At 40.6% G+C, this 26,095-nt stretch overlaps 1 protein-coding gene across 2 annotated transcripts in view; it reads right to left on the bottom strand.

The window, feature by feature from the left end:
* Pcca (propionyl-CoA carboxylase subunit alpha) overlaps positions 1 to 26,095 on the bottom strand; it is a 308,071-nt gene that overhangs the window by 129,366 nt on the left and 152,610 nt on the right. For both annotated transcript variants that reach the window (XM_028771105.1, XM_028771113.1), the window contains exons 17-18: positions 22,583 to 22,693; positions 17,947 to 18,049 (exon numbers count right to left, since the gene is read on the bottom strand). In XM_028771105.1, the coding sequence (XP_028626938.1) occupies positions 17,947 to 18,049; positions 22,583 to 22,693 (214 nt within the window). The remainder of the gene's footprint in view (positions 1 to 17,946; positions 18,050 to 22,582; positions 22,694 to 26,095) is intronic.

Below are 26,095 nucleotides of genomic sequence, written 5' to 3'. Positions count from 1 at the left end.
CCGCATCCCTGAACCTTTAAGAGGGGCTCCCACAGAGACAAGGGGGTGAAAGGAAGCCCAGTTTCCTCTGAGCCTGAAGCCCTGGAGTAGCACTTTCCTAACAAGATCTAAGGTGCTTTATTAAGAGAATAAAAGAAAGCAGTTCCACTGAGAGGCAAGACCTCCAGGTGCCAAGAAGAACAGAAAGCATAGTCCCCAGGCACGGTTAGCACTAGGGTTTTGTCTGGCTTTACGTGGGTTTAAAGGTAGCTTGATTTTCTTTAGTGAATAGACTAGATGGTTTGGGCATTTATGCTAGTTACTCAGCCATACAATAGTGCACTAAAATAGTCACAAACATGGAGGAATGTGTACTCTGGATCTGCAGAATTGCTAAGAAAACAGTACTAATTACTGAGAAACACTAATTTCAATTCAAAAAGCATGAACATGATAGAAATAACTATCAAAAGTTATATTTCAAATTTAAAAAATTACATCTGTTGCTACAACTCAAAATGGTTGAAATTGGATTATAAAGTTCAGGGTTGTAAAGTACCACTTTACTTAGATTATAAAGTACCACTTGCTTAGTAGACACCAGGCTCTGGATGTCACTCAACAAGGAGAGAAAAAATCCAAGGGAAAATAATTACAAACCATCCTCAAAGGTGGGGAGACGCTTCAGTCACCCTAGTAAAACACATTCTCCAAGTGAAGCACATTCTGTGCAAAGGGCTGCCATCAGACCAAGGGTTCACTTTGTACAACTTAATCTGCACATTCAAATCTGAAACTCTGACTTCAAATGACAAATAACCAAACCCAGTAATGAGGGATCACATACCAGGAGCTTAAAACCAAATCACAGCTCTATCAAAGCCTGTCCACTTCCATTACCAGCCTGACAGCAAGAATCAAACTGCCTAGGAAAACCCACCTTTTCTATATCTTACAGAGAAAAACTGGCAACTTATTTTTAGTAATTTCAATCCTAACACACATAACTTAGCAAACACATACATACACACACACACACACACACACACACACACACACACACACACGTGCACACGCGCGCACACACACACTAATGATAAACGTGCACAGCTACTAACAGAAACTTCCAGTGTTTCACAGACTTCAGGCTAGGGCAGTGGCCATATCAAAGCATACTGTCAGACAGTAACGACTGGGACTACCCATCAGAACAGGGAGAATGGTCAAAGAACCATGAAGAACTGCCTTGTCATAACTTCCCCAGCAGGTGGACTGTAAACCAATCCAGAATAATCTACTGAATTCCAGTCACTGAGGTCAGTTTCTGCATGCAAATTTGTATAGAAAGAAAAGGGCCTTCAGAAAGTGCGCCATTCATCTGAACCCAGTTCAGAATATTTCCAGTGTGGCACAAAGCTATGTCATGCAAGCACATAGATGTATTCAGTGGGGGCAGACAGACACAGATACAGGCCGACTACAAAAGAGCCCTCCCATGGCTCATGAATAAGTCGAGGAAATGATCAGGAAAAAAGTGGGGGAGAGACAGAAAGGTCTGTTTAGACAGATAGCCCACTTAAAATGCCTGAGATAGGGTATAAGCAATGTTAATGAAACTTTAGATCTAGCACATGAATCTTTTCTTATTTTCCTCCACTGAAGAGGAAAACAAAACAACTCCAAGTAAGAATGCAACTCAGCCATGTGCTGAAAACCCCATGTTCAGCAAGTTCAGACAGAAGAAGGGTCAGAAGCATGAGTTTTAGTAGTACTATAAATTCATGTAAAATTCTTCACAGAACCATCAGCTATCAAAATGAATAGAAAAAAAAGCATGGAATGAACACATTAAAGGAATTTTAAACAGAAGTCTACTGCCAAGCCAAACAAAAATCTATGCCTTATTATGTGAGAACTTACAACTGGGTAACATTGAAGTTCATCACTGTGAAGACAGATAAAAGTAGCTTTCAGAGAACCCTTCAAAGCCAGAAACAGGCATGCGGGAGGATTAAGATCCCCTTACATGCAATTTAAAATGTGTGCACCTAACACATGGCACAGTACCAAAGCCTGTCACAAAACTGTCCTGAGACATCATGGACATCACCAAGTTTAGTGTTAGATAATCAGACAAGTGACAGAGAATCTAGTACTGAATGTGTCACTACAATCTAACCATTATTCTAAATGCAAATCCCACTTTCTTCCTTCACTGAAAAGTGTGTTTGCTTCTCCTAGAAGTGGGGCACATGAGTCAGGAAAGCCACCAAGGCTAGCTGACACCACAGCAAGCCTCACCCATGGACCAAGTGCAAGGCTGTGAACACTCTGTGGCCTCTATGTGATAGAAACTCACTGTGCCTCTGTTTTCTTATCCGTAAGAATGTCTGACTTGTATGTGGATGAGAGGAAACAAGATGTGAAGCACTTGGGGTGTTACTGTGCAGTTAGGGTCCAGCATCCACAAGCATCCGTAGGGGTCTGCTAGAGTAACCTAAAAATGTTCCATTGTCTCAGCAATGCTGAGCATCTTTTTGGAAGGATAAATAGATATGTAAAGGACACCTGGTTGCTCTGTTATAACAGCCATAATATGGAGCCTACAAGGTGCCTGTCAATATTAATGCTCTCCTCTAGATGGGATTCAGAATCCCCAAGGTAACATATCTCCAGATGAGTCCTGAGGTTATTTCAGAGAACTGTGACTGAGGCGGGAAGACCTACCCTGAATGTAGATGACCCCCAAGGCCTGAGAGGAAAGCAAGCCAATCAAGACAATTCAGCAATTTGCTGCCTGACTGAGGGTACACTGCAACCTCACTCTCCTGCCACCGTGCCTTGCCAACCATGCCAGACTCTCCTCTCAAAGTGTGAGTTGAAACAGCTCCTTCTTTCTTCAAGTAGCATTGGTGAGCTATTCTGTCACACAATAACTAAGAATACAGTGGCTACTGATATACAAAAAGATGGTGTACATACATGAAATTCTGTCATCTGCAGCAACAAGGATAGAACAGAGAACACTAGCTGAAACAAGTTACCGAAAGACAGATATCAAATGAGCTCGCACATCAGAGCCAAATAACTGGGCTTCCTGAATGAACACTGAATAGGTGCCACTGGAAGCCAGAAGGTTAGGAGGAAAGGGATGAAAAAGGGGGTTGGATAACAGGGTACCAAACAGTTGTACAAGACAAATCCCCGGAGGGCTGGATAATAGGTACCACATACACTTACAGAGGAGGAGCAGTTCCTACATTTTATGCCAAGGAGGGATGACTGGAAGACAAGCACTAGAAGGATCCCAGCACAGGTGTTTTGTTTTGTTTTGTTTTGTTTTGTTTTGTTTTGTTTTGTTTTGTTTTGTTTTGCAGACAAGATTTCTCTGTGTAGCCCTGGCTGTCCTGGAACTCAATCTGTAAACCAGGCTGGCCTTAAACTCACAGAGATCCTTCTGCCACTGCCTCCAAGTGCTGGGACTAAAGGCATGCGGCATCACCACCCAACTGGAAACAAAGATATTTAAGATGTCAATGTTGGGCTGGAGAGATGGCTCAGCCATTAAAGGCTAGGCTCACAACCAAAAATATAAGATGTCAATGCTAACTATCCTTCTTAGACCATCTTATGTGACATATATGTATCACATTATCACATGGCACCCACAGATAAAAGAAAACAAAATAAAATGCAATTTACATAGTGAAATTCAGCAGTCTTCAGCTCCACCACCTGTCTTCCAGCCCTCCCACAGTTAATTACGGGTTATACTTGTCTGCTCTAAAGCTTCACTTCAGTGCATCCTGAATACATGTAGTATGGTATGAGCTTTTGTTCAATGTACTTGTGAATTCCCCTCTTGCTTATTGGATGCTTTCTTCTATATAACATGTTCTCTTGTACACGTGCTAAAATTAGCTCCTCCTGTTGCTGGGCATTGAGTTGTCTCCACTTTAGATTTAGAAGGGATGTGAGGTTCCCGTCATTATTACAAATGCCAAGGAACACCACTGCTTGCTCCTATCCATCAGCCCAAGTGGCTATGTCAGTTTGATTCCTGCTGCAGTGAAGGAAACTTCTTCTGGCACCTGTCCCATCCTTAGCAGTACTGGTGTCTTGAGTGCTCTGGATTGTAGATGTTCTAATAGGCATGAAATGGAAACTTGGTTTTTGTTTGTTTGTTTGTTTTGCTGTGTGTGGGCACGCCACAGCGCACCTGTAGAGTTCAGAGGACTCCTTACAAGTCAGGTCTCTCCTCCCACTATGTGGATCCTTTATTCAATGAGTCATTTCCTGACCCAGTCTTCTAGGTGAAGACACTGACTAGTGACTGATTTCTGGTTTTCTTCTGTGAGAGGACAGGGATGGAGGTCATTCAGGGAGATTCTGTAGGCCACATCTTGCACCTGTGTTCACCTATAAATTTTACTTCTCAAGCTCCCTTTGCACAGCCAGAAAGATTGCAAAGCCTCATGTCTACTCCCCAGATATAGCCCTTGTGAAATTGTGATTAGACCCATACCCAATCTAACTTACAAAGGCAGGGGCCACCTCCACCTCTCCTCATCCTATCTGTAAGCAGGTGCAGACTTAATATTGAATTTCTCTTCACCATATACATCGAGTTTGAGTCTCTTTTGTCAGTTTATATCTGTTACGATAGATGTCTTACAGACTTCTTAAATAATCTACTAAGTTGTTCTCCAAAGCCTTGTTTTCTAACCTTTACCCTTATTTTTTTCATCCTTTATTACTCTGAAGGATGATGACATAGAATGTGCTTTGTTAAGATATTTGCTTAATTATTTTAATGTTATATTAATGGAACATTGATTCTTTTTCATTAATATTAGATTTTATTGAAATGCAACTTATATTTGGCTTTTAACCCTATATTTTCCTAAATACATTAGTTTGGAAATTTGTTTTGTAGATTCCTTAAGGATTTTTTATGCAAATGATTCTGACCTCTCTGAACACAATGTACTCATTTGCCTTTCTGTCTGCCTGTCTTATTTTGCTTCTTTTTATCATAAAGATTAGAATCTCTAGGATAATATGGAAAAATATTAAATGATGTATTACACTTTACTTGTATGTGTGAGAGACAGATAGAGAGAAGGGTGTGTGTGTGTGGAGAGAGAGAGAGAGAGAGAGAGAGAGAGAGAGAGAGAGAGACAGGAGGCTGCGAACTGCTAGATGTGGCACTGAGAATGAAACCTAGGCCTTCTAGAATAGCATCAAGTGCTCTAAGTGCTGAGCCACCTCTCCAGCTCCTTGTTCTCAATGCTATGAAGACAACATCCAGTGTATTTCTCTAACGTTTCTTGTCCTGTTCACCCATTTCCTTTTGTGACTCCCAACACATGTGTTATAACTTTCTTTATAACACTAAACTGTCTTCAATTTTTTAAAACATATTTGCTGAAATATAGTCTACCTTTAAAACAAACAAACAAACAAACAAAAAACCTGGGCCTGGACAAGCTCAGTGGTCCAAGTGCTTGCTGTGTGAGCAAAAGGACTGAAGCTTGGAGCCCCAGAACTAACATTAGCCAAGTGAGCATGGAGGCAGGCCCACCTGTGATCCCAGAGTTCAGGAAAACATAGACTCTCCATAGCAACCTGGCTAGGAAGACTAGCTGGATCAGAGAAATCTGGGTTTGATTGAGAGACCCTGCCTCAGAGAATAAGGTGAAAAAACCATAAAGGCACATCCCTGACATATGCTTCAGGTCTCCACAGCCACATGTACTTATGTATGCCCAGACACATGCAAACACACATATACACACATGAAAAGAAAATACTCCTAATATTTAAGGTATATAATTTTAAGTTTGGACAAATGTGTGTCTCTGATACCAACTACCATAGTCCTGGTGTGAAACCCTTCTGTGCTTCAATTTCTGGAATTCCATTTTTTCTTTCTTCAGACTGTATAGACTATCATTCGTCTACCTTCTGAACTAGTCATCCTTTCTTCAGTCACCACGAGCCTGTTTTCCAGTGTCCCCAGCAAACTGTCCATGACAGATACACTGTACAACTGGAATTTCACTTCCTGCATTGTTATTGCTTCCATCCCCATGCTGAATTCCATTTCAGTTCTCTCATTTGTTCTTTAAAACTTGAAATAATTAAGTCCCACTTTAAAGTCCTTACCCATGATTCTAACAGCTTCACATTCTCCTGGCTGGTTTCTTCTGGCTGCTATTTCTCTGAACTACGAGTCACCTTTTTTCTTAACCTACATGCCAAATCAACCTTCAGGGTGAGGGAGATACTGAAGGGGCTGCACATGTTATGTGATCTTCCTGAGTGGTCTTTATGACAGCAGGCACTGAAATTACTAATTAATAACTGAAGTTGAAGTCTTGCTGGCTTGTCATATAAGGATGTGTCTATTTGGTTTTGTTCTTAATAAATCAAAAACATTCTCAACTGCTGATTATAGAAACAGTCTTTTTTTCCCAAGGGACAGCCCCTCTAGGGTCTTAATGGAAAATCTGAAGTATTTATAAGACCTTCCAACTGGTAAGATTCAAAACTGCAAGCATCATCAACATATCTCTCGGTATGCAACTCAAATTCAGGTTCTGTTCATTCATCATTCGAGTTCTCCATGCTGGGTTCCCTGGAGTCTATGCACACACATTTCAAGAGGCAGTCATTAACTTGAGAGAAGTGAATTTTCAATATGGAACTCTCCTGTGTATTGCCATTTTGCCATGATATCCTGCTCAATGTCAAGAAGTTCTGACAATCCTAAATATCTTCTCTGAGTCATAAGATAGTGGCTACTTATTTAAGTTCTAGCTATTCTCTGATGCCCTTGACAATGACTACACTATGGGGAAAGAAACCAGATTATGTACCTCACACACAGTAGGTTTTGACAGGCCTGCCTTGTAGAAAGTATGAAGGAAGTTCTAATTTGGAAGTGTATCTCTTTTGGGAAGCTTACAGTCAGGCATGTATACATATATACATATGTATGTATCTGTGCAACAGTTCAAATACATGGCCTGTTACATGGTAGATAAGTAGTCTACAAGTAAACTGCACTATATACCCCTGGCTCCAATCCTCGTTCCCATCCATTTTGGTATCTACCAAGGAATAAACTCTTCAGATTACTGATACAATTTATGTGACAAATTATTATTCTCTTACTGAAAGCCAAAGCAAAACAATGGAAAAATAAAAGCATCTTCAAAAAACGGTATTGGACTAACTGGATGTCTACTTATAGAAGAATGAAAATAGATCCATACTTAATCACTCTGCATGAAACTCAAGTTCAAGTGGATCAAGGACCTCAACATAAAACAGTATATAGTAAATCTCATAGAAGAGAAAGTGGGAAATACCCTTGAACATGTTGGTACAGGAGACAATTTCATGAACAGATCACCAATAGCTCAGATTCTAAGACCAGCAATTGATAAATTGGACCTCATGAAACTGCAAACCTTCTGTAACGTAAAGGAAACTGTCAATAGAACAAATGGGCAGCCTACAGATTGGAAATAGATCTTCAACAACTCTTCATCTGTCAGAGAGCTAATATCCAAATTTTACAAAGAGCTCAAAAAGTTAGACCCAAATAACCCAATTAAGAGTGGGGTATAGACCTAAACAGAGAATTCTCAACAGAGGAATCTCAAATGGCCCAAGAAGCAATTAAAGAAATACTCAAATTCCTTAGTCATCAGGGAAATACAAATCAAAACATCTCTGAGATTCCATCTTATATCCAACAGAATGGCTAAGATAAAAAAACTCAAGAGCTAGCACATGCTGACAAGGATCTGGAGCAAGGGGAACATTCTTACATTGCTAGTGGGAGTGCAAAGTTGTACAACCTCTTTGGAAATCAATTTGGCAGTTTCCCAGGAAACTGTGAATAGTTCTACCTCAAGACCCAGCTAAATCACTCCTGGGCATATAAAAAAAAAAAGATGTTTCAACATCCTACAAAGACACTTGCTCAACTATGTTCATAACAGCTTTATTAGTAATAACCAGAAACTGGAAACAACCTAATGTCCCTCAACAGAAGAGTGGATAAAGAAAATGTGTTACATCTACACAATGGAATACTATCAGCTATTAAAAACAAAGATATCATGAATTTTACAAGTAAATGGATGAAACTTGAGAATATCATCCTGAGTGAGGTAACTGAGACCCAAAAGGACATGTATGGTATGTGCTCACTTATACGTGGATATTAGCCATAAAATATAAGTACCATCTTATATTCCCCAGACCCAAAGAAGCTAAACAAGAAGGAAGGCCCAAGTGGGGTTGCTTGAATTTCACTCAGAAGAGGGAATAAATTAGTCATAAGAGGCTGATGTAGGGAGAGAACTGGGAGAGTAGGGGAGGGAATGGGGGGGTCCAGAATCAGATGGAGGGAAGGACAGGAGAGATGGCTAGATGGCTACAAAAATGAATGGAAATTTACAACTGACAGGGATGAGAAACTGGGGAACATCTCCAGGACAAGACAGAGATCTAGAATATTAAAGAGGCATTCAAGAATCAATGGGGATGTCCTTAGCTATAATTCATTACACTGGGGATATGGAACCTGAAGTGGCCACCTCCTGTAACCAGGCAGAAACCCCAGTGGAGCAATAGAGACACCAACACACCCACAAAACTTTCAACCCCAAATTTATCCTGACTACAAGAAATGCAGGCACAGGGGATGAAGCAGAGACTGAGGGAATGACCATCTAATAACAGGCCGAACTTGAGACCCAACCTATGGGCAAGCACCAATCCTTTACACTATTAATGGCACTCTGATATGCTTACAGACAGGAGCAAGTTGTCCTCTGAGAGGCTCTACCCAGCAGCTGACTCAGACAGATAGAGACACCCACAGCCAAACAGTGGATGGAGCTTGGTGACTGTTATGGAAGAATAGGAAAAAGGGTTGCAGGATCTAAAGGGGATAAGAACTCCACAGGAAGACCAACAGAGTCAACTAACTTGGACCCTTGATGCCCTCAGAACATACAAGGACTGGACCTAGGCTTCCATGTACATATGTAGCAGATGTGCAGCTTGGTCTTCCTGCTAGTCCTAAACAACTGGAATTGGGGGGGGGGGCTATCCCCAAAGCTGTTGCTTCTCTGTGGGATATGTTCTTCTAGCTGAGCTGCCTTGTCTGGCATCAGCAGGAAAGGAAGTTGCCTAGCCTTACAGAGACTTGAGGTGCCAGGGTGGGTGAATACGGTGGGGGGGGGAGGCAGATGGGGGGTACCCACTCAGAGGAGAAGGGAAGTGGGGATGTGGGAAGGATTGTGGCAGGGTGTGACTGGTAGGAGGGCAGTGAGCAAGATGTGAAGTGAATAAGTTAAAAAATTAAATTAAATTTTAATTTTTTTAAAAAGAAAGAATTTAGATATCTTCCCCTCTCTAGAAAACAATCTAGACATCTCTCTTCTACTTTGGCATTTGGGTAACCATCTATCTTATTAGTGTTCCTAAAAGAAGGGACGACACTGCTCCTGCCATAAATTATTGAATCTTATCTTATGGGCACTATCTGTGATTTTTGGAATGACTTGGTAGTCAACTCTGAAGATAACTAATTGATAAGTAATTAATTCTGAAGATGCTAACAGCATGAAAAGAAGGATCTACTTAAAGGGGCAGAGCTCTGGGAATGATCATAACACCAGTCAGCCAGGCCAGTGCCGACCCACCGAACAAGAGAAAGAAATCAGAATTTCCACAGAGAAGCAAACTGAAGGCAGGAAAACATTAAAATATACCTCTAAGATATATATTACAGACACACATTTCAGAGTTCTTTTTAAAAAAACAATAACACAAGAAGCTTAATTCACTTTGTCCTGTTACCAAGAAAACATTAGTGACTATAAAGTAGGGTCTAAGCATAGACATGAGTAAGCATGACGTGAGCGCCGTTTTAAACAACCAGCCTTTCGAACAACATGAGTCATTAGTCTCTCATTAGTGTCCCTAGAGTTTTATTTATGCTTCTTGTATTTTCTGAATTTCACAGAATTTATCTCTAGGACAGATTACACTGAAATTCTTGCTTGGGGTGAAGATGAAAAGGTACAAGAAACATAAATCTAGTCAAGCTGTTTCAAAAGATCAGATGGGCACATACACTTCATCTGCACTGTTCTGTGGCGTCTAAGGGAAAGGCAATAAGGAAGTGAGCTGACAAGCAGATATTAACGAACACAACCCCCAAATCGAGCTCCTGGAGCAAGCTTTCATCTCACTCTGGTACATCTCATTACTCCACCTGTCATTAAACACCTAAATCATTATGTTCTTTTACGCATAAATACAGGAAGAAGCAAGCTGAAAAATTAAGCAATATCTTCAAAAACCCTATTTCCCATTTGTACTAATTCCATTCTCTTTTCAATATTGCATTTCTCTCCCTGACAAATCTCTCTAAACCAATTTTAAATTCTTTTTTGGAACAAGGCCAAACATAAATATACAAATACTGTTCCTTTTCCTACTGAAAATTACTTCGCACAGATCGGCTAACTTGGATTTTTAACAATCATCTTTGTATTATGCAAATTAATCTTTTGACATTTTCTTATAAATGCACTGATGGTGTTGATTTAGTTTCAATTCAAAAATCAGGGATTTCATTACCCTATAAAACATATCCAGAGTTCAAAGTATTTAATGGGGGTTAAACAAAATGCAAACATTTAATGCAACATTAAGCATGTGAAATAAAAACTTGATTGCCTAAAGAAAGCATGCTATGCTGTTACCCTGGTGACAGGTTAAAAAAGGGATTGTGAGATGAATAGCTGTATGATATGAAATTAAAATGTTTCACATTGAACAATCCGAAATGAATTGGGAAAGGTTAGAGTAGAGAAGAGAGAAATCAATTCTCCAATGGCAATGGTGAATGGGAGAGAAGAATGAATAGGATTTGCCAGTGGGGTGCACCAGCTGCCAAGTATCCTGCAGCCACAGAATTACAATAATACTGATGAAATGTGCTTCTGCCATCAGGGCAGGGGAGACAGAAGCTCTCCCACAATAACAGGCTGTTCTGACATCCAGCCTTTGCAGAACAACCAAACTGAAGAAAAATATTTTAAAATGTCGTATTCAGCAAATATTACAGATGTGTCATCTTACACACTTATGATTTCATGCTTGGGATCCCTGTGAGTTCTAACTCAGACAAGACATAGTAAATAACTGGAAACAGTAACAGCAACAGTAAAAAAAACCAACAGGAGAATGACTGCTTTAGGATTTTTCTCTCCTTGTCTCCTCTTGCTGTTTTCAGTGGGTTGGTTACTCAAACGGAAGTGTGTATTTCCAAAGACGTTGCATGGCCACATGTATTTGGAAATAAGCAAAGTATACAGTCAGTCATCAACACATCAACTCCGTTGTTGTAAATACATGACCTCGCTGAGAATATACATGAGTCAAGTATGACATAAACGTTTTATTTCATGGGTGGTGAAAATGTAATTATAATATGACATATCTTTTTAAATCCAGAAAACTAAACCTCCTTTAATGCAAACCACACAGTAATATTGGCTTTTTCTTAGTAATGATTTTCACAAGGCTATTTTTTTCTGTGTTCCTTTCCCCAATTAGCATTCAATGGTTAAAATCCTATTTGAAATGTGAAACTCACCCTCCAGATGGAAACTTAAGAACGACTGAACAAATCACATCCGAGACCGGGAAAAGGCCACTGCCTTTCAATAGCCAAGAAAAAACTCAGATAATTGCATCTGTCAGGTAGAAATCATTAGGACATTGATTCTCCATTTTATCAGGAAGCCAGATGAGAAAAGAATGTTCAACACAGATGTCAACAGAGCACATAGAGGGAATTCAAGAGAATGTAATTTCCCCTTAAAGGATTGTAGTTGAAAGGGTTAAATTGGTTGGTGGCAGGCTGTGTGGCTGGTCAGATGCCTGAGATGTCCCTCTAAGCCAGAGCACAAGGTAAAGTCACACACTGAGCCACACTGTAGGCTGAGCTGTTTTCATCAATATTACCACAGTTCATAAGAACATTCTGGCTCTGAGACTTTAACATCTGAACTAGTAATTATGGGAATGAAGTAAACTCTGTGACCTTGTTCAATTCAAACAGGCTCAGAGCAGAAGAAGCTGGAGAACCTAAAGAAGCCAACACTGCTGTTCTTCAGACAGGAAAATGAAGGCAAAAGTTGAAGCAGTTTGGCAAAGCAATTTGTATCACTTGTTTGTACCTTACCACGAAGCTCACTATGCCCTGGTCCCACCTGCTGCACCATGCCAACTGTTCACAGTTCAGTGTTGGGTGAAGGGGCCAAAACAACTGAAACAATTCACAATTTCCAACTCTGAAAACTCTAACTATGGAGCATGCCATAAATCAGAGGCCTTTGGTGGATACATTTGCAGTGAAGAAGAGAAGTGGGGGTCCGCCATCATGTTCTGTATGGTGTCCTCATGAAAATTACCTCTCTATTATTTCTATTAGAACAAGATTTTCAACCATATGGTAATTTTTATAGTGCTAATGCATGGTGTTTCAAAATTACTATTTTGAAGAACATAAATATGGCAAAACATGGACAATATAATGATATATTTTTAAAGTTGTCCTTTTAAGTGGAATGCTCCCTTTTCTATAAAATCAAAGTAAAGCAGAAGACTTTATATATCTATGTAGAAGGCCAATCTGATTCTTCTGCCTCCATCTCCCAGTGATTTTAGGTCTGTGCCTGGTGTATGGGCCCATCCATGCCTCACTCTCTATTCTCTTCTACTGATTCATCTCAAAGTCCATTGTTGTACCCTCCCCATTAAAAAAGATGGGTGCTGGAGAGTTCCCAGGCCCACACCTTGGTTACTGCTATCTCTCTTATTGGTCTCCCAGCTCAATTTTTAACCCAGTTACAAACTGTTTCTAAATCTGAAGCCAAGAAATCTTGTTGGTAACTACACTGCAGCAAGCTCCTTGCTGAAAACCTGCAATGGCTCTCCACTCCCCACAGGGTACAACCCTCAGTCCTAACTCAAGAATCCCTGCCCTTCCCTGTCCCACTCAGAGGGAGGAAGGATGGAGAGAGGAAGAAGAAAACGCGGGTCTTAGTTTCCATTGCTGCAATGAAACACCATGGCCAAAAAGCAAGTTGGGAAGAGAAGAGTTTATTTGGCAGACATCTCCACATCACAACTCATCACTGAAGAAAGTTAGGACAAGAACTAGAACAGGGCAGGGATCAAGAGGCAGGAGGCTGATGTAGATCCCATGGAGGAGTGTTTTTTACTGGCTTGTACCCATGGGCTTACCCAGTCTACTTTCTTATCAAACCCAGGACCACCAGCCCAGGGATGGCTCCAACCACAATAACCTGGGCCCTCCTCCACCAATCACTAATTAAGAAAATACCCTATAACAGGAACTTATGAAGACATTTTCTCAACTGTGGTTCCCTCCTTTCAGATAGCTCTACCTTGTGTTAAGCTGACATAAAATTATCCAGCACAATAAAAGAGGGAGGGAAGAAGGAATGGAGAGAGGGAAGGAAGGAGGGAGGGAGGGAGGGAGGGAGGGAGGGAGGGAGGGAAGGAGGGAGGGAGGGAGGGAGGGCAAACAGGTAGGCAAGCAAGCAAGTAGTAATAAAGTAGTCAAACTTGTGGAAATGAGAGCAGAGTGGCAGCTCTGGGCCTACATGCTTTCAGTTCTGCAAGATGAAGAAGCTCTACGACTGCTATAAACACGGTGTCTATAGTTGACACTACAAACCTAAACACCTGGAAATGGCTATGGTGGTAAATGCTGCTGTTTGTTTAACACAAAATATAAATACCATTAGTTCTTGTCTCTCTTCTTTTCCTCCTCCTTCCTTCCCCCTCCCACCTCAAACAGAGTCTCACTATGTAGTTCCAGCCAGCTCGTTACTCACTATGTAGCCTACAACGTTCTCAAACTCAGCAATCCTTCTGCCCAAGTCTTACAAGTGCTGGGATTAAAAGTGTGATCTACTATGCTTGAACTCATTCGTTCTCTTCATCAACAACAATTATTAAGTGATTTCCAAATTAAGTTAAAGAGTTAAAACACTGCTCATTTCTCTAACTGTTCCTTATAAGAGACTGTGAGTGCATCTTCTGGTGAGCTGTTAAAAAGGGGTTGTCTTGGGTTTTCTACTGCTGTGATGAAACACCATGACTAAATGGAGCTTGGGGAGGAAAGGGTTTATTTCACCTAATAGCCTATACCAGTGGTTCTCAACCTGTGGGTCACTACCCCTTTGAGGCAAATGACCTTTTCACAGGGGTTACCTAAGACCATCAGAAAAGGTATTTATTTACATTACAATTCATAGACAGCAGCAAAATTACAGTCAAGAAGTAAGTAGTAATGGAAATAATTTTATGGGGTCACTACAACATGAGGAGTTGTATTAAGGTGTTGCAGCATCAGGAAGGTGGAGAACCAGCTTATAGTCTGTCCATCACCAAGGAAGTCAGGGCAGGAACTTGAGGCAGGAAACAGGAGGCGGGAATTGAAGCAGAGGACATGGAAGAGTACTGCTTACTGGTTTCCTCCCTATGGCTTACTGAGCCAGTTTACTTATACCATCTAGTGTCACACTGCACTGGGCTGGGGGCTGGGCCCACCCACATCAGTCTAGGTCCCCTCTTTCCAGTGATTCTTCCCTATGTAAAGCTGATGAGGTACCAGCCAGCACGAGGACAAGGGAAGAAAAGCAAATGAACAGAATGAAACCCAGTAAATTCTTATCTATCTACAATAAAATTACTTTCCGACGCCCAGAGTCAGCATTGACCCTCCAAGACCTTGAGATTGATGCAATGTGAGTACAGACAGCACTGCTTTCTCTGCACCATGCCTCTTCCTCACTCGTAAGAACACCAAGCAAACCTTCTGCTCAGGGAAGGGGGAGTTGGCCACTGAGCCGCCATCCCTCTATGATAAGTTACACGGCCTAGCAGAAAGCACACGTGAAAGCTTCAGAGCCACAAAACCTTACAGAAGACGAGTTACAGAGAAATGCTGCAGGTAGAGGGGTGTAGAGTGGTTCCATGAAGGCAGGTGGGCCTTATTGCCAGCCCCTGGGAAGCCTGAGGGGCAGAGCTGGGCCTGCCCAGGGTAAGGGAAGTTCCACTGACTGCTCCACAAGCAGGATTTCCAGCTGAGAATAGCAGGCATTTCAAGCAGATATAAACATTACCATAAAGGACTAAGGAATTATCATTATTTTTCCTTCTAGCAAGTATCAGCACAACAAACTACTAGACCAAAGCACAACGCTAGTAAAATCATTTTTAATTCACATAAGAGAATATGTTCCTTTAACAGAGTTTTTAATATACACCTCTGCTCATTAAAGTGCTTTTATTTTTAACTTTGTTTTGGAGCTAGGAATAGAGCCAAAGGCCTCAACTCTGAGTAACACATGTAAGCCCCAGAGTGTTAAGAATGATGAAAAGAACATAACTACACAGTAAATCAGTATACATGCATGTAAGAAATTATGTTCTGCACACTTACAGGTACCCAAGAAGCATACTATTGTTTCTGCCATTAACTTTTCTTTTTTTTTTTTTTCCAGAAATGTGCCCTATCACTTTACTATCTAAATACTGTGGTACATAGTAATGTCTTTTTCCAAGCCATAAATGATGAAAGAGTAAAAACCACAGAGAAATTGGGAAAATACGATCAGCAGCCAACACAAGCAAGCCAGAGGAAGGGCTGTGAGCTACTGGTTTGGAAGTGAAAACATTATATGAATACACCCATGGCAATATGGTAGAGCCACACCTGGAGGGTGACATGCTACTCCATTCCCAATCCAATCGTAAACACAGCCTCAGAAGCCAGGCTGTGACCTCAGCTTGGAGGAGGCAGGCAGCAGAGCCCTCATCAGCAAGCATTCAATAGAGACTCACTTTGGAGTCTCTACTGTAAATAGTGGTGCTGATTTTAGAACATTTTGGCTACTAAATAAGTGGCAAGTTCCACAGAAAATGTACTCACCAGAAAGGAACCATCACTTGTTGCATGGGAGATATTCATATGCATAATTATCTGCATAACTGAACTCTGACCTATGTCTTTCACTCATATTCCCACTTATAAAAAGATAAGGAGTCCAACAATAAGACAATGCAAAGTTATAAAGGCAGCAATGCTAAAACTTACAATTTGGGGTAGAAACTCTGCAGAAGTCAAACACAAAGGAAGATAGACACTGAATGCTTTCTGATAGAGATACTTAGTGCACTTGTATGCAGGGGTGTAAGCAACAAAGTGCACAAGTAAAACTTGTCTATTTCATGTGGAAATTTCCCTCAAAACATTAACAAGTGGGCAGCCAAGAGATGGATAGGAAGGAAACAAGGGGAGGGCCTTTCTTATGGCCGTGGAAGCCGAGGAATGATTAGATGAGGCTCCTTATAAACTGCAGATGTTTAAAGACCTCTGAAACGTAACAGTGTTTCCAAAGAATAGCTAGTAAGTAGTCATAACATATTATTGTGATTAAGAGATAGAAATGTAGCTGTGGTCCAGGTTTAAAGCTCCTGTAGAAAGAAAACAATGCACAAGAAGCTGCATGTTAAATGTGTAACTAGGATTGATCCAATCAAAGTGAAAGCACCGCAACATTTAAAGTGGCTGTTAATGATGTGTGGGATTACACCCGGTTTTCACTTCTCATACTTTAACTGCTCTTCAGAGTCTTACTCAGAATGAATGAGCATATTTATTTCTTTTAGAAAAGCCAACAGAGATCCTAAAAGTCACATCACTTCCTCTTCAACTTAGGGCTTCTGAGGTAGTAACAATCCAAATAGTATTTAAAAAAAAAATGAGAGCAGAAATATCGTAGCCATCCAAAAAGTAACCACAAACCACATGAGGTTAAGATTCTCCTGTGCATATCCCCTGCTTCAGTAGAACTGTCCCACAGAAGCCAGTGGAGCAGGGCAGCCATGATGAAAGGGCTCATTGTGTTCCCAAAGCACATACCCTTGTACCACATGTGGATTCTGAGCACTTGAAATATGGCCAGTGTGATGGAGAAACTGGGTTTTAAGTTTAATCTTAAGGGCACATGTGGCTCCGGGCTTCCATACTGAACTACAAGGCAATCAAGGAGAACAGTCATTGGATTTGCGGCTCTGCTGACCACTCTTGCTCTCCCGCCAATCATCTGTAATTTACTGAATCATTACCTCTCCCTTCTCTCCAGATATCTAGATGCAACTACACACATCTTTGTTACTTGTCTATCTCCTCAGACGCAGTGGGACTCTGATCTGTGCTGCTCAGAGCTATTTTGGTGGCCTTCCACCACCATCCCACTCTCTCATTGTTCCTCTTGTGAAAAAGAAAAAAGAAAAGAAATTAAAGTAATGCAGTTTTAGCAACACTATGGCTTCCCTTGTAAGGGTTACTCAGCAAGCACAGCTTCATGGTCAATGACCTCACTGAGAAACAGCACTGCCCATGAGCTATAAGACAACTGTCTCAACCTGGTGTTAATTTCATCCTGCAGCTTCCAATTTCTGATATACGTGTTTTAACCATCCAGATTGGTTCCTAATACTGTATAGTGAACACTTTTTAAGACTAGCAAATTAATAAAACAAAAATAACCAATGCAAGCTAAGCTGAACAGAATTCCCAGTAAATATCAGAGTGGGTTCCTACCTCTACTGTTGTCTAAATTAGACAGCTAAGATACTCTTTTTTAAGTTAAAAAGTAAATAAAAATAAAGTTAGACTACTGCACCCACAGCACCATATTAAACAGTGAGTTTACTGTACTTCCCACAAGACCCTGAGATCAGGAACCAAGATCAGCAGTGCTTTTACTGGCACTTGTCAGTGCAGGGAAGACAATCCTGAGCATTTTCTGCCCCTTCACTCCGTACCTTGAATGTTCTTGAAAGCGCTGTGCTCTTAGCTGGGATGCCACAAACACGGATGATGCAATGGCCAATAACTGGTCTCTCTCACTCGATGTTAACGTGTGCCCTGTAGGAAATGAATTGTCAGTCATATCTGTGACATCAACATCTCCCTCCCTCCCCCCCCTTAGAGTCAACAGCCAATCAGACAACATCTGTAATCCCTCTTAGAGTTATCAGCCAATAAGAGAAGAACTTATAATAGACTAGAACCTATAATAAGAACCTATAATAGACTCAGGATTGTATAAGAAGCAGGTGATGGAGTATAAGAAAGCTCAGTAAGGAAAAAAACAAAAAAACCCGAGCTTTCCTACTGGAAGCTCACTGCCTAACATAGGATAAAGATGTATCTTGTTTTGTTTTCTAAGTTTATTCATTTTCCAACCAGAATACCAGAATATTAACATTCCTGAAAGCAAATTTCCAATTAGCACTTAACACCTCGTATTTTTACATGAAAACATGAATTAAATTTCAGTAGAAGCTTCTTGTGTAAGCACCTACTTCAAACGTATTCATGTATACTGAAGGACAAGAAATTACCAGCTTTCCTAAAGCTGTGACTGAGTGTCAATGACTTTTAAACTAAAAGTCATGAAGAGCCAATTCCAAAATGCTCAGTCTGGCTACTCTGAAATGAGAGCAATGAAGTGCTAAGGACATACATACTGAAGGAGGCCAAAATCTCTCTGTAGCAGCTGTCTGCTACTAGTCATGTGACAGCAGACAATCACATGGTACAGTAGGTAAAACTGGAGTTCTGAGCTGAAGAATCCACTATGTATACAAATTTATTTGAAAGAAATAAAGTGACTTGGACATAATTTTTAAAAAATAAACTAAAAACACTCAGAATGTAAATATAATTATTTTTCAAGATCTGTAGCACATTCTTCTACAGAAAGGTAATTCATAAAATGGAAGGGTATGGAAAACCCGAGCAATCCATCCATTCCTGTTGGGACAAATCCAGACACTGAATGAACCATTACAAAACATGGGAGCTCATGCCTGATTCTAGGAAAGACACCTTCATTGACTTCATAAACCACAACCCTGTGGGCCATGGCATGTCACTGACATTCTTCTGACACTGGGACAGTGATGAAAAGACCCACATGATCTTTCATGCTCACAAAAACAGGACACTGACTTCCCAAAACAGCTAGAAGAAGAGTTTTCCAAGTGTGTCTCAGGGATGACTTGGGGCCCTAGCAGCCCTGCATGGGCCAGCAAAACTAGAGCAATTTTCCTATCTGCTTTTTATTGACCTTCATTTTCAAGGTGAAGTATTTCTGTATTTCTTCCTGGAATCTACTTCTGGTTCTAAACTCCAGCATGCAGACTATGTGATGATGTCATTGCTCCCATGTCAACACCTAATGGATTTATTACAGTTGTTTACAAATGAACCATTGACTACACTCCAATTCATCAGTAATATACTAAGATCAGTAGATACATAAGCTCTTTGGCACACAAGAGGACTGACTAATCAACTTCGTGGGGACTCCCAGTAACAGTGGGTCTATCCTCAGCACCACACAGAACAGAAAATATGATTAATACAAACACATACTTTCTCTGTCCAATCAAATTCTTACAAAAAATCAGCAGCTTCTCAAAGGAAAACAGATAATCATGATACTGCTTTTGAAGAGGGTTGAAGTTAAAATGTAACAAAGTACCAGAGAAGGAGATCCAAGATGTTCATATTGGTCAACTGAAATTACAGTTCTTAAAATAGCTTGTTCATTTTATCCTTTAATTTCAAATCAAAGAAAATTTGCTTTTCAACACTCAAATGTAAAAAGTCAACAAGAACAATTTCTTGTGTATCCCATTATTAAATTTTAGATTCAATCATTTCAAAGTTCACATCTAAGACCCTTTTGTAAAAGTCCACTCAGTTACAAACAGATTTGGGGAAATAAACAAATGTAATAGAAAATTTTAATGCAGTCAAAGAGACCAGCACTTGCCTATGAACAGTGCTGAGATCAGGCCAGATGGGAAACAGATGGGTAACCCCAATGGTGCAAAGTGACCTGGACCCAGACATATTGAGAAGATCCTGGACTGCCTTCCCTTGCCACTTCCTGCTGTCTCTCAAGCACATATATCAAATAATCAAAGATGATGGTCTAAAACATAGCTGAGATTTGCTCTGGGTTCCACTTTCTGGGGAGTGTGAAGGACAGGAGATGGTAGCCACTCAGAGAAGGAGAAACTGTCATAACAATAACCTCAGAGAATAAAATGGGAGGGAGGTGTTGGGAATGGCCAATAAGGTGTGTTTGCTGACACCTTAGAGGCCATCTGACGAGATGCCATTGAAAAGTCTGTGGCCTATGAACTGAAATCCCAGCCCAACCCAAGGAATCCTCAAGCTGTAACTGAAATCCCTATTGTCAGGGCTTGAGATGAAGGTCGCTGTTCTGGCCTACCATGTACAAGTTCCTGCACTCTGTACAAAACATCAAAGGAAAAAAATAACTAATGCACATATGAGTTCACAGAGACTGTGCCGGCATGCACAGGACCTGCAAAATTCAAGCCAGATAAGATGCAAGCAAGAAGGTGAAGTAGGTACAGAGTCACACCCCTAACCAAGATGTTATTTGCAATTGATAGGTGCTGGAAGAGAAAAAGAAAAAATACCAGTGTTCTCCAACTGGGTATATAAACCATACTGCAGAACAAATCTCAGGCTCAAGAGTAGTTGACTAACACAAAATAGAGTCCATGGTTTTGTCTGCATTTTGTTGTTATGGTGGTGGTGGTGGTGGTTTATTGGTTTTGTCTTTCTTATTTTGTTTTCATTTGATTTGGGTTTTGCTTCTAAGAGAGACAAAGAACATAAAGTTACTTCGAAAAGGAAAAAAAAGGGAAAACCCTAGAGTCAGTTCCCAACTTAGTTGTTTTAGTGATCATGTAGCTTCTCTGAGCTTAATAAAAATGACAGCTGAGATTAAATCATTGTAAAAGGCTCTTCTGGCAAATTATGACAGTCAACAAGGCAGGATTCCTTCTGCTGTAAGCACAAGAGTCTACGCTGGCAATTCCTTACTACAAAGAAAATGTAGTTAAGTGTCCAGTGGAAAAGTGTGCTCTCTTCTAAGGTCAATTTCTCAGCTAAAGCAGATTGTGGCTCCTAAAGAATGTGCAATATTTTACATAATTTTAAATGTACACTAAGCATAGTCATCAACTCAAATGAAAGATTTTGAATGCCTCTCCCATGATTTACATACTCACATATACATTCGTGCTCACATAACCACATGTGAATACAAACAAATGCTCAGATACACACATAAAACTTGTTCTGAGAGTCGACTCAAGGGACTACTTTTTCCTTCTGCCCACTATTTCCTATCATGTTACCAACACAAATGAATTATCTGGGCAGACATGGAACCAAATGGAAGTTCTGAATCTACTTCACAACTTACCATAGCTTCCAAACTTCAGCAAAGAGAATAAAGTATTAGAATCAAACAGGTTGAGTTGTTTACCTAGACATGTGTATACACGTCTTAAAATTTCCAAAGCATTCCTTTCATCAACACCATGGATAAGATTCTTTTCATTGATTAAACAAGTGTTTATATATTGTCTCCTGTGAGTTGTTACTTGGGAGACAGTAAGAAGCAATGACCTAAGTGGTTCTGACTTCAGGTTAGTAAATGTTAATGAGCTAATACTCCATTATAAAGCTGTAATCATTGTCAAGATGTAGTTTATCCTATATTTTTGAAATTTTAAGAAAAATAATCTGATGAATTACTATTACTATTCATTTTAAGAGTAAAAATAAAAGAAATTCTCAATTTCTCAATACTAATGATAAAACCTTATTGTATAGTCTGAACTAAAAACTACTTTGTAAATGTGTTCAACAGTCAGCTCTATGATGCTGAGCTGACTGTTCAAGTCACTTTCTGTACTGCAACATGTGTTTTGCTTTCTTTTATATTTAACTTGACGGTGTCAGGGATCAAAATTCAGGGCTTCACACACCCTCAGCAAGGGCTGCTAATCTACACCCCAAACCCCTAACATACTTGAAATCTAAGAATCAGCCTTTGTATCTCAGCTCACTAGGGAGTTATGTCTAGATATTTCTAGAATCCCAGTTAAGTCACTGGTTTCTACTGATGCTGACCAGGCCTTGGAAACAATCTGACAACTTGTCAGTGTTAAATTTATCATGAGGCTATTTTCTTCATCCAAAGTACATTTTTTTTTTAACATTTAAAGCTGTTCCCTGAGAGACTATTCTCTGAAATCCAATGCACCATGGCTGAAGCACTCCTAGACACACACTACACACACATATTTTTTGTTGTTGTTGTTTTGCTTTTAAGAAAAAAAGCTGAAGATGGCTACATTCATGAATTGTTCATGTATACTCAAAACCATGAATGTTAATGGTCAAGAATACTTCAAAAATGTAATACAGCAAATGGAATAGAAGCCAAAAGACCTTCACTCATAATAGAAAAGTTGTGTGTTACAAACAAGAATAAAATTAACCTGATGTAACTCAACAGACTTCTGAGAATTAAATAGCTCAGCACATACATATACATACCTTTGAAGCCATCAGGATACACATCAGAGAGAAACTTAGTGCTGATGTCCCCTTTCACAAAACGCGTGTTGACTATCACCTCCCGAAGCAATGGGATGTTGTGTGTAACACCTACAAGCAGAATTTCAGACTGAATTAGAGAATTGATAAAGTGCTTGTCATACAAGTATCAGAATCTCTGTTTCACTCCCATGTGACAAATGCTAAGTATGACTGTGTACACTGTGATGCCAGTTTTGGGCAGGCAGAGACAAGAGAATCCCTGGAGCTTGCCTTCTAGGCAGTCTAGTCAAATTAGTGAGCTCCAGGTTAGTGAGACACTCTGTCTCAAAAAATAAGGTGCAGAGCAACTAAGAAAGATACCATCATTGACCTGTGACTCACTCTCTCCCTCTCTCTCTCCCTCCCGTTCTTCTTCCCCTCCCCTTCCCTCTCCTCTCTCCTTTCTCTTCTCTCCCTTCTTCCCTCTAAAAAAACCCCAATTACTGGTCTCTCTTTACCTAATAAAATCATTTTAAAACAAAAAACAAAAGGAAACCACCTACTGAAACAGACCCATTACCCATTCTACTTGCAGCTAGGCATGATGACAATTCCTAAACAGAGAAAGCAAGTTGAAGTGATGTGTTCAACACCTTTCTTTTATTTCCTCCTCTTAGGGGCTTCTGGATGTGGCAGGAACTTCACTTTAGTAATGTAAATGAAACAGACCAGCCCCTAGTCTGCTTGTCTGTCTACCAATGTGTGCATGTTTATCCCCTGAAATGACCTCACTATCAGGAAGGACCAACAAACAAATTACATCAAAACCAATTAATTGTATCAAAATCTACATTTGCACATTTCCATAGTGTCTATACTATGGTATCTAGACACCTTGGTTACTGTGAACTTGAGGTTTACATGGGTTTATCTTGTCAAAATGACTCTCCATCCTTTGACTAATTAATATTAACAATTTACTATATCCTTCCAAGCATTTTTCTATGCATCTCTTTATTCTAGACCACATTAACAATTTATGTAAACATGTGAGCATCTCTGTTCTCAACTCAAAAAAATACTATATACCCAAACTGGCTAAAATCCAATTGTCAAACTACCCCACCTACCTCAAACATTTATATCAAGATCCAGAATTCTAGTCATAATGTTATTCCTTCATACAAAAATTCCATAGATGGAGTCATCCTATTTAGAGGATGATATAATACATCACCTTTGTATTACATGTCTGTGAAAAATGCACCCCCCAAGGCAACAATTTAACTCATAGCCAAAAATTACTGCTTCTAAGAGCTTAGAATACTCAGAAACAACTGTATGCCTGAAGTACGCCTGGGTATATTAGACACATATAAAGACTTTTAATTAAAAATAAGACAACAACAGCAAAAACAAAAGCAAAAAACACTTTCATTGCTGAGGTACAGAAGGTCTACAACACCTCTGATAGTCTAAGGAATCACTGGAAACAAGGTGACACTCATTTACAAAGCCAGCATTTGATAAGATACTTAGACAAACCAAAGGGGTAAGAATTTTTTTAAATTTTTTTTTATTGGATGTTTTATTTACATTTCCTATGTTGTCCCCTTACCCCATCCCCCACCCACCCCGGAACCCCCAATCCCCTCACCCCTCCTCCTTCTTCTCTGTGGATGTAACCTCTATCTATTCCCTCCCACTCCCACCTCCCCACCCTCAAAATTCCCACCCCCTGGGGCATCCAGCCTTCATGAGGTCAAGGTTCTCTTCTTCCACCTATGCCCAGCAGGGCCCTCCACTCTTACATATTCAGTTGAAGCCCTGGATCCCCCCCCTAAGTGCTCCCAGGCTGGTGGTTTAGACCCTGGGAGCTGTGGTTGGTTGGTATTATTGTTCTCCTCATGGTGCCGCAAATCCTTTCAGCTCCTTCAGTCTTCACTCTAACTCCTCTATTGAGAAACCCATGATCAGTTCAATGGCTAGTTGTGAGCATCTGCCTCTGAATATGTCAGACTCTTGAAGACCTCTGAGGAGACATCCATATCAGGCTCTTATCAGCATGCACTTCCTGACTTCCACATCAGCCTCTACCTTTGGTGATTGCACATGGGATAGATACTCAGGTGGAGTGGTCTTGAAACGGCCCCTCCTTTAGTTTCTGTCCCTCACTTTGTCTCCATATTTGCTCCCTTGAGTATTTTGTTGCTCCTTCTAAGAAGGACTGAATCACCCCCACTTTTAAAAGCTTCTTGAAAAGGGTGGTGACACAAAAGGTATCAGCAACTAGATCGTGTATTACACATGGAAAAATCAAAGCACTTGAAGAAAGGATCAAACATTTTTAAGGATCATCTGTCAGAGAGACATCTGTGCACAGGAAATGAGCACAGCAAGGTTCAGAAGAGAAACATGGAGCAAGATATGGGGATGGGAACTTGAGGTCTGGATAGAAGAAGGAATTTGACCTGTTTTGAGAATTTTGACAAGGCTGGGGAGATGACTCTGTAGTTAAAAGCAGTTGTTGCTCTTGCAGAAGACCCAGGTTCTGTTCCCAGTACCTACATGGCAGCTCACAAACACTCAAAACTCCAGTTCCAGGGGACCTCTTCTGAACTCCATGGGCACCGGTCACATGCATGGTGCACATACATACATACACGCAAAGCACTCATACACATAAAATAAAACTCATTTTTTTTAATCAGAGAATTTCACTGTATACAAAGCAAATGGTTGCCAGTGAACATTTGTGTGGAGAGGACTGCCAGGAGGATATGCAGGTCAAAGATGCAAATGCAGCCAATGCAACTCAAACTCTAATGCTGAATTCTAGACACAACAGGGCACAGGAAAAAGTCACTGTCCCTCCAGAACAATTGGAATGGTGGTGAGAAGCAAGGCAAAGAGAAGTAGGTTCATGCATTCTGAGGCAGGACACTGCACAGAACAAGACAAAGACAGCAAAACACATTCTTTACAACTGCACAATGTAAACTGCCCAGGCTGTGGTATGCAGCAACTGTCTGACAGTGTTCATGGAGAAAAGAAGTGGAGTTTGAAAGAAGCAAAGGATTTAGCCACAGAGTGAGTGGCTTAGCTGATGTCAAGGGCAGGACTTGGGTCAAGAATGTCCTAATCTTGGGTCCTACAATGCAACAGAAGGTGCTTCAACTGACATGGAGACCTTGAGAGAACGAACACTCACTTCACTTTGAGCAAGGCAGATGTCTATGAGAAGATAGGCTGGCGCTATCTGAATGATGCCCAGTCTATTACATGCACAGAAGAGATTCAAGCCCTTCAGGGCCATCAAGAGAAGGAATCAAGAACAGCAGGAACAGCAAACACAGGATGAAATCAGCACTGCACACTACCACAGGAACTACAGTACAGATCAGCACCTCACATTGCCACAGAGACTACAGTACAGGTCAGCACTGCACACTGCCACAGAGACCACAGTATAGATCAGCACTGTACACTGCCACGGGGACCACAGTACAGATCAGCACTGCACACTGCCAC

Source organism: Grammomys surdaster, unplaced genomic scaffold, assembly GCF_004785775.1.
Source record: "Grammomys surdaster isolate TR1022 unplaced genomic scaffold, NIH_TR_1.0 65, whole genome shotgun sequence".
Classification (NCBI taxonomy): Eukaryota; Metazoa; Chordata; class Mammalia; order Rodentia; family Muridae; genus Grammomys; species Grammomys surdaster.
The sequence above is the reverse complement of the archived record's forward strand: the minus strand, read 5'-3'. Positions and strand labels throughout refer to the sequence as shown.